At 34.5% G+C, this 18,295-nt stretch overlaps 2 protein-coding genes across 8 annotated transcripts in view; both read left to right on the top strand.

Annotated features, from left to right (window-relative positions):
- Positions 1 to 18,295, top strand: part of LOC123559674 (uncharacterized) — a 134,682-nt gene that overhangs the window by 69,968 nt on the left and 46,419 nt on the right. The window lies entirely within an intron of this gene.
- Positions 1 to 18,295, top strand: part of LOC128546179 (uncharacterized) — an 81,542-nt gene that overhangs the window by 25,352 nt on the left and 37,895 nt on the right. For 3 of the 7 annotated variants that reach the window (XM_053552488.1, XM_053552485.1, XM_053552483.1), the window contains 2 exons: positions 387 to 438; positions 1,432 to 3,939. The exons of 2 other annotated variants lie outside the window; for them this stretch is intronic. In XM_053552488.1, coding sequence (XP_053408463.1) covers positions 387 to 438; positions 1,432 to 1,534 — 155 coding nt within the window. In that variant the 3' untranslated portion in view covers positions 1,535 to 3,939. Of the gene's footprint in view, positions 1 to 386; positions 439 to 1,431; positions 3,940 to 18,295 lie in introns of those variants that run through there. 2 more of the 7 variants (XM_053552486.1, XM_053552484.1) reach the window with 1 other exon arrangement.

Genomic DNA, 18,295 nt, shown 5'->3' with positions numbered 1-18,295 from the left:
CAATTATATTTGAAATATGGACAAGTTATATTTTCAAAAATGATGAAACTGATCTATCCAAAAGGATCAAAACTAATTTCTCAGACTTAAATGCGTCATTTTAGACTTATATCACCACAGGACAGAGAGCTGCTTTGATAGCGTATTCATCTAGCAAGAACGCAACCAAGCAAAATACTGGCAGATTTTGTTTGACATAGTGTGTTCATGTGAGGTAATAGATTTTGAAACGCCCTGTAGCACCGGATTAAGCGGAATCTCTTATGCCTTAAGCCAGAATTGACTCAATGATTCCAAAGGACCAGAAAACATAAAGCCAAATTATTTTTCCAGATAATATTGAAGGCTGACATATTACTTGCAAAACGTTTACGTTTTATTTTCAGCAAAATGGGAAACAAAGCAAGTGAGGCACAGAGCAAATGTTGGTGGAACGAGGTTTGTATGTTAAATTTCCTAAATTACTTCGGTCGTCTTTGAATCCTAAGTATTCCTTAAACAGTTTAAAAACATCCAAGTGCTTATATGACAGGCCAAAAATATACTTGTCTCTGCTATCGACTTTGAATAAATAATATTTTACCGAAGTATGTAGTTTTCAATCAAATATGCATTTATCTCCCACTCTTTTATTATTTTATATGGATTACATGTTTTAAAAATCAAGTTTATCTATACCATTAGTTGTAAAAACATTTTTTTTTCAATTTATAATTCTGTTGTAAATACTCAGAAGTTGTATTTTTCACATATGAATGTGAACAAACAAGTAACTTTCATTGTTGTTTTGAGCAAGACATGTTTTATTACAAAAAAGTAAGAAGATTTTGTTTCAATACAACATAGCTGATAAAACTTGATGAAACAACGAGCTTAATTATAATCGTCTGTGTCAGGCTAATTGAAAAGAGTCATGAACGCCTGGAAAAATGGTGAGCAACAGAAATAATCGGAAAACAAGATACTACAATGATCCTCAAACACATTACGTTTAGGGAAGAAAAGTCCACTGTCAGTGATTGTGTCACTACAAGTGGTATTGCAACAAACAGCCACAAACAGGCTGTTTGTCTTACCACAAAGCTCTTTGCGCTATGACGATAAAAACTGAACAATGACCTATACGTACATCGTATCTTCTGAACAAACATCAAAAGTAGAATAAAGTGACAATCTCAAACAGTCTGATACCTAAACCGTTTCATATCAATCCATTAATATGTTTTAAACCGAAAATACAAAGATTACTAAGCTAAAATATGAATCTTCTTGACGGTGCATATCGAAAACAGTATTATTCAAGTTCAACAATACAATATTCAGTTAACTAGATTCCACAAATGCATCACAGTCGCATACATTATAATTTGATAGCATATTGTTGTGTTTTCAGCTAAATTTCTCGGTAATTAACTTTTGTTTAAATTCAAGCAGGAACGATGTGGAACTTGAAGTTCGTGCGTATGAAGACTTGAATGATGCCAGGCATGCAACTGGGCAATTGGAATCAACGTATTCTCAACTATCTCCATAGACTTACAATGAAATGATCTAGTGATAGCAATAGATCAAGTGACTTAAGAAAATGTCAAAATCTATCTGATGCCCCTGTTTCACGTCTTCAGATATTGATGCAGTTCGGGGAAGTTGTCCACAAAAAAATATTGTCCTAACTGTGGAAATGGGTGTGAAATTAAAAGGCGCAAAATAGTTAAATATTTAAAATTATTATCTTGAAGAAAGATTACCATTTCTTAATCGATCTAAAAACGTCAGTTTAACATGTAATTTGAAGATCAAAATACTCTATTCATATACAAAACATTGTAAATACAACAACTGTGAATTTATACTTTAGCTAAACTTTTCACATAGTATTACATGCCTATATTATAAAACCAAAAATCGTGCACATTGTGTGGATTTACGTAGATTGAGATAAACTGGAAATGTCTATATTTTGATCAGACAATAGAGAGATTGTTCACGTTTAAAACGTTTCTAAAAATTTTACAAACCAAATATAAAGTTTTAAACGTGCATATATACTTATAGAGATGAATAGAATTGTATGTACAATTTTAAAATTACATCCTCTATAGTACCTTGGGGTGAGCGTGTAGGAGTAGAAATGGAAAGACTTTGTTCTAAATTAAAACCATCAGGTCATACCAAATTGATTCATAGTTCTTCGGAAAAATTTTCAAAAAAATGGGAGCGAGAGAGCGAATTTTTTTTCTTCTCAATTTTGATTTTTTCAGAAGCGGGTAGCTTTTACATGGAGCGAGCGGGTATTTTTTTTATTTGGCAGTTATGATTATACATGAAGTTAACATTTCTTTAAGAATAACACAGAACTTAAACATTTACAGTGTGGCTAACACAGTAGATAGCTTTTCTATATGCTAAAGACTACATGAATGGTTTTGCAAATAAATTCTTGCTAAAACTCACTGAATCACTTTGTTTTTATATTGTATTTATAATTACTAAGGGATGAGTGTCTTATTTTTAATTTTGATTGTTCTACATTAATCTGAAGGCGTGCCCATTTAACGGCAGAGGATGAGGAACAAAACGGGCACCCAAGTGGTATAACATATCTTCTGAAACCCAGTTAGATGGCTTCGACACATGAGCAACTTTGTGCCCCTAGTGAAACTCCAAACGGTAGAGGTGAGGGGAAAGTAATAAATTACTTGACTAGTGAGACCAAACGGAGTTGGGCACACAATTTAATGCTTCGACATTGCTCGAATCCCATTGGAATAATTTCTTAACAGATCAGGCTAGCTTAAGTTTTTGTGGTAGAGGTTCATTTCAGTCAAAAATGATAACAGACGGACAAAATAATGATCCCAATATGGCCACCATAAAAGTGTTATTTGTTTTGCTTTGACTGACCAAGAAATTTTGAGTTGGGAAGGTCTTTGTTTTGGGGTTACAATACGACAGAAATTATTTTTTATATCTACACTACTTATTTGAAAAGTTTAACATTTTTTTTTCTTCAAATTGAATATATGCATTTTGATAGAATATCTGACTGCAGTACTAAAGAAGTTTCGTTCAAAACGATTTGGGCCCGAGACAATTAATGTGATGGATCAGTCAGGATCTGTGAACAAACGTTTTTTTTAAGAAAGCACTGGCTTTGGTTCTAGATCTAAAATACTGAACTAAACTACTGATAACAAATGGTTTGAAAACTTTATCTGAACAATGTTTCTATGTTTAATCGAAATATTTTTAATTGAATCCCCGTGAACGTCTTACAAGTCGGGCTTTGTTCTTTTCACTGTATTGAACAATCGTAGAACGTGCCTACTTCATCACCTACCGGCACATCGAAGGTCATGTGTGGCACTAGCACAGACACTCCAGATTTAAAACAAATGATGAACAACATCATAATTCCTGACTTTTTGAGTTTGAGTCATCAGCTACATGTATTACGAACGCATGAATTCCGATCAATATCACTTCGACGCATTAAAACCTGTTTTGCCGTTATCATTCCGGACCGCGTAAGCAGAAAAAAAAAAATTGTCGGAGATTTTTATGTACGTGCGGGCGGGTGATTTTTTTTTCTTTTTCTCGGGAATGAAATCATTGATGCGGTAGTTCCGAGGAACGACAAATCAATTTGGTATGGCCTCAACTGTGTTATGTTCCACTTGACATGCTTAATTACGGCGAACAGTTTACCCTTTTACTGAGAGGGTTGAGGGTTGGGAGCTTCTAACATTTGTAATGAACACTGAAAAGAAATGCTGTTCACACAAATCCATAGCGTATTTCTACGTTCAGACACATTAAGTGACCTTTTTATAAGATATTCTTGATTATTAGATTAATTGCATACGATTATACATTTTATCTTAATGTGATCATAATTACTGTAGTAGTGTGTAAAAAGATAAATTTGTTGTGCTCTGCTCCATTATGTTATTATGTATCTAAATCTTTCAGTAAATGAGTAAAAGAACCTGTCATGAATATGCAGTTCGGGTTGCTCAGGCCGTTTGCGGACTTTTTACAACGACAGAGAAAAGGCAACATTTTCTAATGACTAATACAAAGCCAATCATTTCATGTCTTTCACGTTACTTCAGTTTCTGTAAAAAATGTTTATGTTTAGCAGAATCTCCACAGAAAATATTTAGAAATGTATCTATAAATAAAGTTTAAAAGCGTTAAAAAAGAGAAAACTTCAGGTGAGTCAAATAGAAAAGATAAATAATCATAGCAATTTAAAAATATACATCTGGATCCAAACAGGTTATGTTAAGACGGCTGAGTTGTAAATTCTCTTTCGTGCTAAGCTCAATTGATCATATAAACTGATTAACACACGTATATGTTCATAATACATATTTATCTTAATTGATCAAATGACCTTGGGTTGGTAGCATATTTCTGCCAACCACATATCCACTTATTTATATCAAAATGTTTCGTAAAAATGTCACTTCTTCAGTTATTTTCTGGCAAGTAACAAAACTGCGTGTTATCCACATAAGTATCTTATCAGGACAAAACTACCTGATGATGCCAATTGCTGCCATTCACATACTCACTTACGTTAACTTATCTTGATTTTTGTCAGTTAGTCAGTTAAGAATGGCAATATCTCGTAATCGTCTCATATCATTATTGAATGAATGAATATACATAAAGGAGCATAATAAATATGCACATTTATCATTCCTTCTGAATGTTATAAATCATATCTATATTGCAAAACTATTATGAGTGGGACGAAAAGTCTTGAGTATCCGTTAATCGCCAATTTGGGTACAAATATTAAATGGATATCAAGATAACTTTCACAATAACCACTAATTTATGTTAATATGTGGATGGCAGAAGTGGGCACTAAGAGGCGGTTTTGTCCTGTTAACATAAGTGTCTGGTGAACACGCAATTTTGCCCTTTTGCCAGATAATAACTGGATATGTGACTTTTTTAGAGAAAACTGTCTTCATAAATGACTGGATATGTGGTTGGCAGACATGTGCCACCATAACTTTGCTTTCATTGACTTTATTTTACAAATTTGTTATTGCTTTGTACATAAAAGTTTTGTATTTCACTGAACCGCTTTAAAACACAATTACTTTCATAGCCCTAAATATCTCATGTTTTATGCTTAAGATTGAAATCAAATTTTCTAATAACGATGCATTATACAGAATGTAACTCATACGAGACAAAATGTTCAGTATGAAAACATGCCTAATGGCACAATTGTATGCTTTAAAACACACAACACAAAAACGGTAGTTTCAGTGTGTTCTTTAATTGCCTAGGTTAAAACAGTTTAGATTCTTGATTATTAATATTGCGTTTCAGATGTAAACCAAATAACTTTCCTTAAGGCTGTTTCGTTATCATTTTCGGAAGTGAGCTTAAAATTTCAAATACTTTGAATTATTTTACCAAAATATCATGTTGTTTCGTGTTAAACTCTTATCCACCCTTTACAACATGGAACTCAGAAATTTTTATTTCGTAATATCACCCCTGTTGTGCACCGGCTTGAAAAAGTCAACATTATCCAGGACTACATGAATTTTGGACCTACAGTTAATAGAGAATATTGACCCCATTCATTGCATTGAGGACATCATGATATCAGCCCTAAATTGTTTACTCTGTTTTCTTGCACGAATGTTTTTAAAACTAAACACCAGAAATTTTACGTAATAGGTTTATTTTTATATTACTTCAAATTATCAAAGTATTTTTGGCCGAACGTCAAAAAGTGCTGCGTTTTTAAATTGGTTGTGTGTACATAATTAAATCAATGTATGTATATAATTTAACTCATAATAATATAATACCGCCTCGGTAGCCTAGCGGTAGAGCGTCCGCTTCGAGTGCGGGATGTCGTGGGTTCGATCCCCGGCCGTGTCATACCAAAGACGTAAAAAATGGTACTAGTAGCTTCCTCGCTTGGCGCTAGGCATTAAGAGGATAATGCTGGGACTGGTCAGTCCGGTGTCAGTATAATGTGACTGGGTAGGGTATCATGCCACGTGTCTACTGCGTGATATTCCAGTGAGGCAGCACTATAAAGTTGGGCATTGTGCACCGTCGTTTATATGACTGAAAAATTGTTGAAAAAGACGTTAAACCCGAACACACACACATAATAATATAACTTCCCCCATCGTCGGTCAATAATTTAGAATGTTTAGCACAAAATGAAATATATTTTGTTGTTGTTGTTGTTGTTGGTTTTAACATCACACCGACGAATGCGCTTTTGTTTTTTTTTTCTAGCTAACACCAGCATTCAAAATTTATACTGTATTTGCAGTACTGAGAAAGTGACCAACTTAATATGCAAGCAATTACTTTCAAAATTATATTATGTATTTGCATATGAATTTTGTACATTTGTAATCCTTTGCTTTTGTATTAAAGATTTAGAAAATGGGTAAATGTTTCATATTTTACGTGGTTTATTGTTTCTTATCTTGATGCGTGGTATTGTTAAAATAATGTTAAAATTCTAGTTTGCATTGCTCGTATTTCGAGCAAAAGTATGAGTTAATGTTTCAGGTTTGTACTACAGTCGGCGAACGATAATAAAAATGGCGCGAAAATGTCAGGTGAGTCTAAGAATGATAATTTAGGTTGGTCAGTTATCACGGCAAATTAGATAGACATTCTTATGATACTTGTCAAGTAAAAATTAACATTTACTTGAATGGCGAAATAGCTCAGGCGGCTAAGCTGTCGGTTTTCAATGCAGTGCGAAAAATAGCACGAGTTCGAAACTCGCAAGAGGTTTATTTTCTAAGGAAATGTTTTATGTAGCCTTGCTTTATTTTTGTTTTATTTCAGTTTGATTCTCAGTTTGTCTTCTCTTTTCTTATTTTTTTTTTATTTTATCATCATTTCAAAATTACAATAAACCTTTAGAACTTGTCGGATGATCTTCCTAGAATCCTCAGAATAATGAAATCGCTCATCAGAAGGTTTTTCAATGTTCGCCATTTCGAGCTATGGAATGATATGTTAGTGTATAATGTGGGGGTACTGTACTGTACCTACTTTCCATCGGTATAAATCGATATTCTAGAAAAGCCCGTGTATGCTGTATTACCTTATTACATGCATTTTCAAAGCCAGTGGAAGAACCGGTATTGTATCTATGCTGAAAAAAAATAAACAAAAAAAGTTTACTTCAACCCAGTATCGAACTCCGGACATCGGGTGTCATACCTATAGTGGCCTAACGCGTTGCGCTAATACAGTACTTCGTTCATCGAGTCTCAGTTTGAGATACTAATCCATATCGTCATATCGCCATGCGTGATTTGCCTAAACTGGTAAATAATACAGTCGACTGCGTTTGTTTACAAATATCAAATTATTGTTCGATTACTGTACTAATAAACTTTGATAATGTGGTAGTTGAGTCCAGTAAGTCCAGGGGTGTTCAAAGATAATCCGTCATAGACCTATGTAAAGCAAATATTGGTTTTACCTGTATTGGAAAATAAATAGTGTCGCTTGTATTGAGGTCAACTGCCACATTATCAAAGTTTATTAGTACAGTCCATAAAATAAACAAACGTGTTTGTAAACATGGACGGGTCCAAACGGAAGGGAAAGAAGCATTTTATAGAATTATTTCAATGGCAAAATACAATACATATCGTAGCCCAGACCTACCTATAAACCGGGCCAGTCTATTTTATAAGTACAACAACACGGTAGACCCAATTAAACCAGCTGTATGCCCCAATGTGATGTTTATTGTCCGTAAGTATTGACCTGGCACTCATGAATATTCCGTATATTTCCGTAAATTAATTTTCGGTGTCCGAACATAAATAGCGGTATCACTAAATATTACATATGTAACAGTCTCAGGAAAAATGTGCAGCCTCGACCGGGATTCGAACCTCGGACCTTCGGCTTACCGTGCCAATGCTCTACCAATTGAGCTACCGAGGCCACCCGATACGAGAACCGCTACACACCTTCCCTCTTATTGTGAGACATTGGCACTCCTGGCCAATGTCTGCCGCAGACTGTTAACCGAATTCAGATGCACACCCCAGCCAAACTTCTTCGCCCTGCATGGGTGTAATATCTCTATAGCAAATCATGTACTAGTAGGCGTGGCTTAAATGTAATGCATGCATGCCACTGACCAGAGTTAGTTAGTTCTATGATAGTCGTGAAATGCAGTACTAGAAACAATGTAAATAAACCAGTATAAACCAACTATGTTGTCTTTCTATATCTTGGTGTAAAAACATAACACCCCGATACATTACATTGGCGACGAGTATGAAGGATTCAATTGTGGAAAAAAAAGACAAAATGGAATTAACAACATAAAACAATAAACTTTTATACTAGTGAAGCAGGACTATCAGTGACCTTTAAAGCAAACAAAGGCAATCATGGCTGCAAAACTTGATGTGTCAACACCACCGCAGTTTATAGTTACAGGACAACACACAAATCTGGCAAAACAATGGGAACAATATATCAAACGTTTTAATTATTTCATCAGTGCCGCAAATATAACCAAAGATGAACAGAAACGTAATCTACTGTTACACGTATCGGGAGAACAAATTCAGGATATATTCGAAACATTGCCAGAAACAGGAACATCATACAACGATGCAGTTACGTCACTTAACCAATATTTTGCACCAAAGAAAAATGTGGCGTATGAGAGACATATATTCCGTCAAGCGGGACAAGAACAGAATGAAACAATTGATAATTTCGTGGTGAGGCTGTCGAAATTGGCAATTTCATGCGAATTTCCAGATACCCAGAAAAATGACATGATTCGCGATCAAATAATTGAAAAATGTTCAAGTAGTGCGCTGCGTCGAAAACTATTACAAGAAACAGAACTGACCTTAGAAAAAGTCCAAACAATTGCAAGAACATTTGAACTGTCGGCATTACATACAGAAAAAATGACAGAAAACAACAACTTCGCAGTAAACAAAATCCAAACGCAAACAAGACGGAACTCAGAATACAGTTCTACCAAACCAAACAGACAAAACACCAAACCAGGTAGACAAACAGACAGACATAAGGAAAAACAAAAATATAGTGCACAAACAGCAGTTTGTTATCGTTGTGGAAACAAGGGACACTATGGAAAAGATTGTCGGAAATCGCGAAATGTTACGTGTTTATCTTGTAAAAAGATCGGACACTTCGCAAAAATGTGTAAATCAAAAGGATTAAATAATCTGGGAAATCAAGAACAGAGCGAGAGAAACGAGTTATTCAACTTATCAGACGCAAACAATTCGGCTACAGTGGATTTATGCATAAACGGTAAAATTACAAACATCTTAATCGATTCAGGTAGCTCAGTCAATGTTATTGATAAACAAACTTATGACAGCTTAATCAAGCCGAAACCAATCATTGAAAAGTCAAATACAAAAATATATCCATATGGCAGCAAATTACCCTTGAAAATTCTTGGGAAAACAAAGCTGCATGTCAAGTTCAATAACACTGTTCATGAAATTGAGTTTCAAGTCATAAATCAACCTGGACGAGGAATCTTAGGTCATAAATCGGCTGTGCTAATGGGGCTATTACGCATCGGAATGTTAAACAATGTGCAAAGTTCACTACTACTGGAACATCTCGTCAAACAAACACAGATAAAATCCTAAGGTAATTTCAGGACAGATTCGGGGTCATAGGAAAATTGAAAGATGTTCAATTTAAATCGATATCGATCAGTCGATCAAACCAACTGCTAAATCTTCGAGAAAATTACCGTTCAAAATCAGAAAGGATTTTAAAAACAAAACTGATATGTTAGAGAAAGTACTCACGTGTCGCGCAAGACAATATTGCATACTACAGAACTATTATTCAATAGAAAATAAAAAACCAAGTTACCGGAGTACATTCAGAATAAAGTGCCAAAACAGTTAAAGTCAAGAGACAAAGAGCGCAAACAAAAAATCAAACAAAATGCTGACAAAACAAAAAACCGTAAAGTGACAAAATTTAATCAAGGACAAAAAGTTTTAATTTCAAAACAACAAAGGAATAAAACCTCTTCAGTGTGGGAAAACAAACCAATGGAAATAGTTAATCAGAAAGGGACATGTGTTGTTATAAAATCAGCGGATGGCACTGTTACCCGACGCCACGTATCTCATGTCAGGCCGTTTTATGAAAAACAGTATCATCCTAATGACGGGAATCATCGCATGAACAGGCAAAATGACCGGTCAAACAGCAGAATGTCACAACGTAAAACCAATTTGCCGTCAGAATTTAGAGATTTTCATGTACAAAGATATGGAAATAATTAAATTAATTAGAAACAATGTAAATAAACCAGTATAAACCAACTATGTTGTCTTTCTATATCTTGGTGTAAAAACATAACACCCCGATACATTACAATGGGCTCCAAGGGTGAGCATCCCGGACCAGCCCCCAAATGTAACAGTCTCAGGGAAAATGTGCAGCCTCGACCGGGATTCGAACCTCGGACCTTCGGCTTACCGTGCCAATGCTCTACCAATTGAGCTACCGAGGCCACCCGATACGAGAACCGCTACACATATAACGTTCTTAACTGATAAACTGTCACATGTGCAGGTAGTTGTACGGACAAAGCGTTTACCTGTCAATACCACAATATCAGGATTGTGGGTTCGAGTCCTACGTCCGGCCATACCTTTTTTTCCCTCAGATTTTATATGCAGACTTACTACACATTTGATCCAACGTACCTTGATGTTTATGGTTCATTTATTAAGAATAACCATATTTTCCCGTTGTAAAAAAAGTGGAATAAAATTGTTTTAAAAGTATCTAAGATAAAAAAGACAAATTACCTGTCGCCAGCGTTCCAAAGAAAAAGTATAACAAGAGAAAACAACTAAAATTCATAAAATATGACACATAAAATAATGTAAACGATAACATTACAGTACAATAATTGAAAAGAAGAGATCTATTCAGTAAGTGATTTCGAACCCGTGGTAACGTGCATGGAGGTCAGACATCTTACCTCTACGCCAGCGTGTCATGTATTAGCTTTACATGTTACTTTAGTAATATGGGTACTTTCAGGATACTAATATTGCGTAATTTAACGAAAACGCCCGAAAATATTGGCGAAGATTAATGAGTGCCAGGTCAATACTTACGGACAATACAAGCATAACTATAAATAGATTTAGATAGACATAAGGAATTCAACATTTTTGTAATAAGTCAAAATTTAAATATTTCTAGTCTTCATACCGATTATAAATTAGCCCAGCGGTAAAGTACACTGTTTATTTTCCAGCTCTTTTTCCGTGTGGGTTCGAAACTCAGGTGCGACAGTTAATTTTCTTTTTATTGCATTCATTTTCACAATGACACAACAGACAGAGAAATATCTGAAGCCAATATGTCAGATGAGAAAAAGCATAGTATCACATCCAAGATAATATTAGCTAAATGCATGCAACTAAACATATAACTGATGTGCAGTAACGAAATGAACATTTGTTTGGATAATATTATGACCATGTGCAAATGCAAGTAACATCAAAGAATAGAATTACGAAGATAATATGTAACGCGTCATAATTGAACTCTGATATGTAGAAAAATAGAAACAACTAGTCATTCAAAACAAATTCTCTTGAGGATTCAACTGATTCAACACTGGTATCTGCATTTTTCTCGACTGTCGACTGAGCTCATTTTCTATGTACATATAGAACAATTGATAAGAAAGAATATAACATTCTTTCACTGGTTATAGGTGCAGATGAGAATGTCCGGCCTCGAGGGTAACTGTTTAGGCGGTAACAAGGTTCCTACCGAGTTACCGCCTAAACAGTTACCCGAGAGCCGGATATTCTCATTTGCACCTATAACCAGTGACATAATCTTTTTCTTGCATACCGATATCAAGATATAATAATAAAATAAAAGCAGTCGAACGGCTTTCTTTTTAGAACTATTTCTTATAGCAGCGTATTTAAACAAAGCGCGGGAAATCAACGTCCGTAAACAGGAAAGACGTCATGACATTTCAAAGACAAATAACAATATTTAGTTCCGGTTTTGTTTTATCACTTCCAGCGTAAAGTTATGAATTTTTGATAAAATAGCCTGTTTTGAATCGAGAAATATATTATCGAGAACAAAGAGGAACGGTCAAGGTATTGGATTTATATTCCGGTTTTCGAAATAAAATATAAATAACTACATAAATCTTCTACATATATGTAGTTCGTAATACGTCATTTAAAGCACGAGAGTCATCCTATTACACCCCGGGGTAAGATTTTTCCAGCACCGGTAAAAATACCGGAAATCCCCGTCTGGTATGCAAGAAATACTGATATTAACTTGTCAAGTATTGTACATGCAATATGAATTGTTATGTTATCAATGATCATGAAATGGACGCGTCCTCGCGTTTGCGCGGGAATCACGTTATCATTGGGGAATAGTACTGTCTATATGTTATCTTGTCACAATTATTAAAAATAATTTACAGTGTCACTATAAGTGTTATTTGGTTCGAAACGAATCACAGATACAACACACTTGCTTTAGATACAGAAATGACAAAAAAGTAACATATGTTCCAAACTATTAAAATGTAAAATCACCTTTTTGTGCACTGATATGAAAAAAGTCGACATTATCCGTGTCTACATTTTCAAGAAAAGAAAATCAACTTTGGACTTACAGTTATTAGAGAATATTGACTCCATACATCGCATTGAGGGAATCATGATATAAGCCTTAATTGTTTACTCTGTTTTCTACGGTGGCACAGAGGTGACATAGATGTATTTTATATTAATACGTGCGCACGTAATAACTAATACGTGCACACGTACTAGTACAAAAACGTCATCGCACATACTATAAAAAACATCTTCGTACGTATAAAGTAATACGTGCGCACGTACTAGTACAAAAAACATCATCGCACATACTATAAAAAACATCTTCGTACGTATAAAGTAATACGTGCGCACGTACTAGTATGAAAAACATCATCGCACATACTATAAAAAAACATCTTCGTACGTATAAAATCGCACATACTATAAATCCGTAGTTTTCTTACATGAATGTTTTTAAAACTAAACACCAGAAATTATACGTAATAGGTTTATTTTTATATTACTTCAAATTTTCAAAGTATTTTTGGCCGAACGTCAAAAGTGCTGCGTTTTTAAATTGGTTCATTGCACGCAATCAAATCAATGTATGTATATAATTTAACTCATACTAATATAACTTCCCCCATCGTCGGTCAATAATTTAGCATGTTTAGCACAACATGGAATATATTTTGTTGTTGTTGTTGGTTTTAACATCACACCGACATGAATGCGCTTTTGTTATTTCCAGCTAATACAGCATTCAAAATTTATACTGTATTTGCAGTACTGAGAATACTATACATGCGGTTACTGTGAATATCATATTATGTATTTGCATTTGAAATCTGCACATTTGTAATCCTTTTCTTTTGTAATTAATGATTTAGAAAATGAGTAAATGTTTCATATTTTACGTGGTTTAATGTTTCTTACTCTTGGTGCATGGTACTGTTAAAATAATGTTAAAATTCTAGTTTGCATTGCTCGTATTTCGAGCAAAATTATGAGTTTATGTTTCAGCTTAGTACTATGCCATAATTTTTATGTTTACAAGTTTGTTTCCTTCATTCAAAAACATGCTGATCTAACTTACCTTTGAAGGTATCAGTCTCTTTAAAAACAGAATTATACTGCAATAACAACAATGTTCTGCAGAATAGTAAAATGAATAAATGATTTAGACGTATAAATACAGTAGATAGTTTACCGTTACCCCAAGGACCTTGGACTAGTTTGACGGTTATTCATAAGTTATGTCCTAAGTTCACTCCGAAATTTAAATTTCAGACAAAACTTAGGATTGTCTTAAGTTATAACCTAAACCATTTCACATAGGTAACTGATGCATGTCCTAAATAGTTGTAATTTAAGATATAATTTTCTTAACACTATCATGCTGGACACGATTGATTCGGCCTTTGCGACTAGTGTAGATCATGATCAGCCTGCACATCCGTGCAGTCTGGCCAAAATCTGCTGTTCGCCATCCAATCAGTATCTTTTTGGTAAGCACCCCTAATTACAGTTAATGGTACTGTCAAAATTGAAAGATTGAAAAGTCCATTATAGCAATTTAGCAGGGTAAGGGCTAAGACTTGTCTTTACGACACCAGGATAATATCAAAATGCAAAATACAACATTTTACAGCGTTGAATGAATACATATGCACGTCTACGGAGTGCAACATCTAAACCTAAGTTGTGAAGTACTCTACCATTATAACACTTTATTAACCACGAAGAACAACAATATCATTGTTTCGAAGTGCATTGTATTATAAGTTATAGCCAGTTGTCCTACTGTTCTATTCAATAAATCCATACCAGCGTTTTTTTTTTTGCGAATTTCTTCAATTCAAATTATGTTTAACCCGAAAGCGACCTTTATATTTTTCAGTATTGAATATTATAGGGATTTTAATGATATTATTTTTTCTGAGAAAAAATTCGCCGAAGTGGTATTTGTTTTTCAAATATTTACACAATTTTTTACAGGAACATATTGCTTTTATGCAGACTAAGATATCCTGAATGATATTAAGACAAGAGGGTCATGATGACCCTGGATCGCTCACCAGAGTAATATGAGCTAAATGTTTCAAATGTCAAACTGATGATTTTTAGATATTTTTTGGAAAATTTTCCGATGTACAATCAAGTAACTCCTGGGGCGGGGCCAATTTTACCCGGGGGTCATGATTTGAACAAAGTTTGTAGAGGTCTAATAGGCAATGTTACATATCAAATATCTAAGATCTAGACCTTCTGTTTTTTTTTTAAGCAATTTATGAAGATTTCCCCCACTGTACAATCACAGTAACCCTGGGGCTGGGTCAATTTGACCCTTTTGGGGCGGGAGGGGGGGATCAGATTTGAACAAATTTTGTAGAGGTCCACTAGCAATGCTACATGTCAAATATCTAAGCTCAGGCTTACTGTTTATTTTAGAAAAATTTTGAAGATTTTTCTATGTAAATCAAGTAACCCATGGGCGGGGTCAATTTGACCCCGGGGTCATTGATTTGAAGAAATTTGTAGAAGTCTATAGGCAATGCTACGGTCAATATCTAAGATCTAGGCTTTTGGTTTATTTTTAAAATTATTTGAAGATTTTCCTATGTAAATTCAAGTGACCCCTGGGGTGGGGTCAATTTCGACCCTGAGGGTCATGATTTGAACAAATTTTGTAGAAGTCTACTAGACAATGCCACATGTGAAATATCTAAGCTCTAGACCTTCTGGTTTATTTTTAGAAATTTTTTGAAGATTTTCATATGTAAAATCAAGTGACCCCTGGGGCGGGGTCAATTCTGACCCCGGGGTCATGATTTGAACAACTTTAGTAGAGGTCCACTAGGCAATGCTACATGTCAAATATCTAAGGTCTAGGACTTCTGGTTTTCGAGAAGAAGGTGTTTTACGATTTTTCTATGTAAAATCAAGTGACCCCTGGGGCGGGGTCAATTTTGACCCCGGGGTCATGATTTGAATAAACTTGGTAGAGGTCTACTAGGCAATGCTTCACACCAAATATCTAAGCTCTAGGCTCCTAGTTTTTGAAAAGAAGATTTTTTAAAAATTTTCCTTTCGGTTGCCATGGCAACCAGAGTTCTGCATGGAATTCAATTCTTTGAATAATTTTTAAAGAAGACAATCTAAGGAACATCCCTGTGAAGTTTCATCAAAATTGGCCTGTTGGTTTAGGAGCAGATGTTGTTTAAAGGAAAGTGTGGACGGACGGCGGACGGACGTACAACGGACGGACGGACGGACGCCGGACGGTGAGCGATCACAATACCTCACTAAAAACAAAACAAAGTCAGATTTTCATGATTTTATTACTTTTTTTATGCTAAACTGTCCACTTCAAAATATGTTTTATGATTACTTACTTGATGCGATTCAAATCTTTGCAATAATTGTAAGGAAATTATTACTTAGGATTTGAGATAACAACTGGAGTTGTCCAGTTTACTAAAACATTTTTTCTAGGTGCGGTTTATGATATTTGTTAATGGAAAATACATCAATTTTCCGTAGATAATAACCTCCCTCTTCGTCTGTATTTTTACAGGAGATAAATCCTGAGGCTACTAGTATTCAAATTTTGTATAATTATGTCCCTTCTCTTGCCTAAATGACTAAATAAAATAAAAAAGAGAATCTATTCAGTAGCAAGACTTCCTTTCATTATGCCCCCACTCCCCCACACCACTTAGTAGAAGCGCGGGTGTATTACTTTGCAGGTGTCAGTCACGTCGGCACGTCCGTCTGTCTGTCTGTCTGTCGGTAGAGCGAACAATAACACTTGACCCAGAACATTCAAACTTGGTACATGTAGTATGATTGGGCTTATGAAGTAACTGATATTGTTTTGGGGTATATAGGTCAAAATCACAGTGACCTGAACATTGAAAACAATTTCTGCATGGTAACTTGAAAACCTCTTGAACCAGAACATTCAAACTTTATAGAATGATTTGGCTTTTTAAGCAGATGACATCTATTACTTTTTGGGTCACTAGGTCAAATTCCATGGTTACAGGGACCTGGACATTGAAAGCTATTTCTGCTTATACTTGAGAATCACTTCTATATCTTTAGTTCCTTCTAAACCTTAGAGGTGCTTAACAAAATTAAAGGAAATTATTGGTAGTATGTACAGAACCCGCATGCAAAATCAGCACCAGTTCTTTAGAAAAACGCAGCTCAAAATGACCAAACAGTCAATTAATGAAATTAACTCAACAAGTTACCATTGTGTGTATTCTACTGAGAAAAAACACATTTTTTTTTCAATTTGCAGTACATATGTATATAGCAAGAGTAGGTACATTGTATATACGTCACGTGCACCTGCTGCCTGGATCACGTTTACATCGATTTTTCACCGCTTTGAACTCTGGAATGTCCTGTTTTGTGTCATTTAGACTATATTCTATGAAACTGCCTAGACCAACGTACACTAGAACTTACAACAAATGTTTCTGATTTTCAGTTCCTCTTGAATTACTTTCAAGTTTCTAGATTGATTCTAGGTTTCCTTCTTAGGTACAGTTTACATCCAACAATAAAAGTGTGGGCGAAATTGCAAATTTCGCCGTTTTAGCGTATTTATTCAAAGTCTGTTCAGCATGTGTAGTGAGGAAAGTCAATTTCGAGTTATAAATATATTTAATAGTTTGTTTCAAAATAGATTTTAAGGCGTATTTTACAAAAAAGGAAAGAACGAAACATGTGCACTATATATAAATTTATTTTAAAAGATGCGATTCATTAAAAATATTTTATTGCTAGAATAAGCAGGAATCCATATACTTATGTATTTTCAATTCATATAATATATTCTATTCACTGACGTTCTGCTAAACATAATACATAGGGAAGAATACAATAGAAGTTACGTATTCAAATTTTTTTGTATAACTGCAGATTATCAATAGTGATTAATGTTATAACAAATTGTTTCATGACTAGAGAGAGAGAGAGAAAGAGAGAGAGAAAATTCTTTTTCCTGTTTGATTAACATAATTTTCACTGTTATATTAATATAAAAGAAAAATGATCACCATAAAATGTTTGTCTGTTTTAGCATTGAATGTGCCATTGAATGCAAAATTCAACTGAGCAAATTTTTATGTTGTAAACGTCGTGTAATGTATGCAAGTAAAATTGTTTGCAAAGAAACATTACATCAAAACTTAGACTTTTTAATTCGAATAAAACATAGAAATATAATTTAACTAAAATGATTAAATATATTGATCACGATACCGTATGTTCACGCGTTTATATATCGTCTTCATGTGATGCTACAACAACAACATAGAGCTCATGTTAATTATTCTTCAAAATAAGTGAAAATAAAGCGTATTTGGGTTCATCAATTCTTAATATGTGTCATCAAAATGGCCGCCAAGCAGGTGCTTGTATTGTCAAACATGAACTAAACTGTTAAAATTTTCTCACAAAACACTTACCTAGATACAAAAGCTTGTTAATATTTGGTGATATGACCTCTGCTAACTATCACTTGCCGAATTCTTTTAGGAATGGAGGCATAAAGGCTTTTTATATAGTGCACTGGAAAATCATACCAAATTTTCCTAACTTCCTCAACGAGATTTTGTTTAGAT

The sequence above is a fragment of the Mercenaria mercenaria genome, chromosome 10, assembly GCF_021730395.1.
Source record: "Mercenaria mercenaria strain notata chromosome 10, MADL_Memer_1, whole genome shotgun sequence".
Lineage (NCBI taxonomy): Eukaryota > Metazoa > Mollusca > Bivalvia > Venerida > Veneridae > Mercenaria > Mercenaria mercenaria.
Note: the sequence above shows the minus strand (reverse complement) of the source record. Positions and strands in the feature narration are given on the sequence as shown.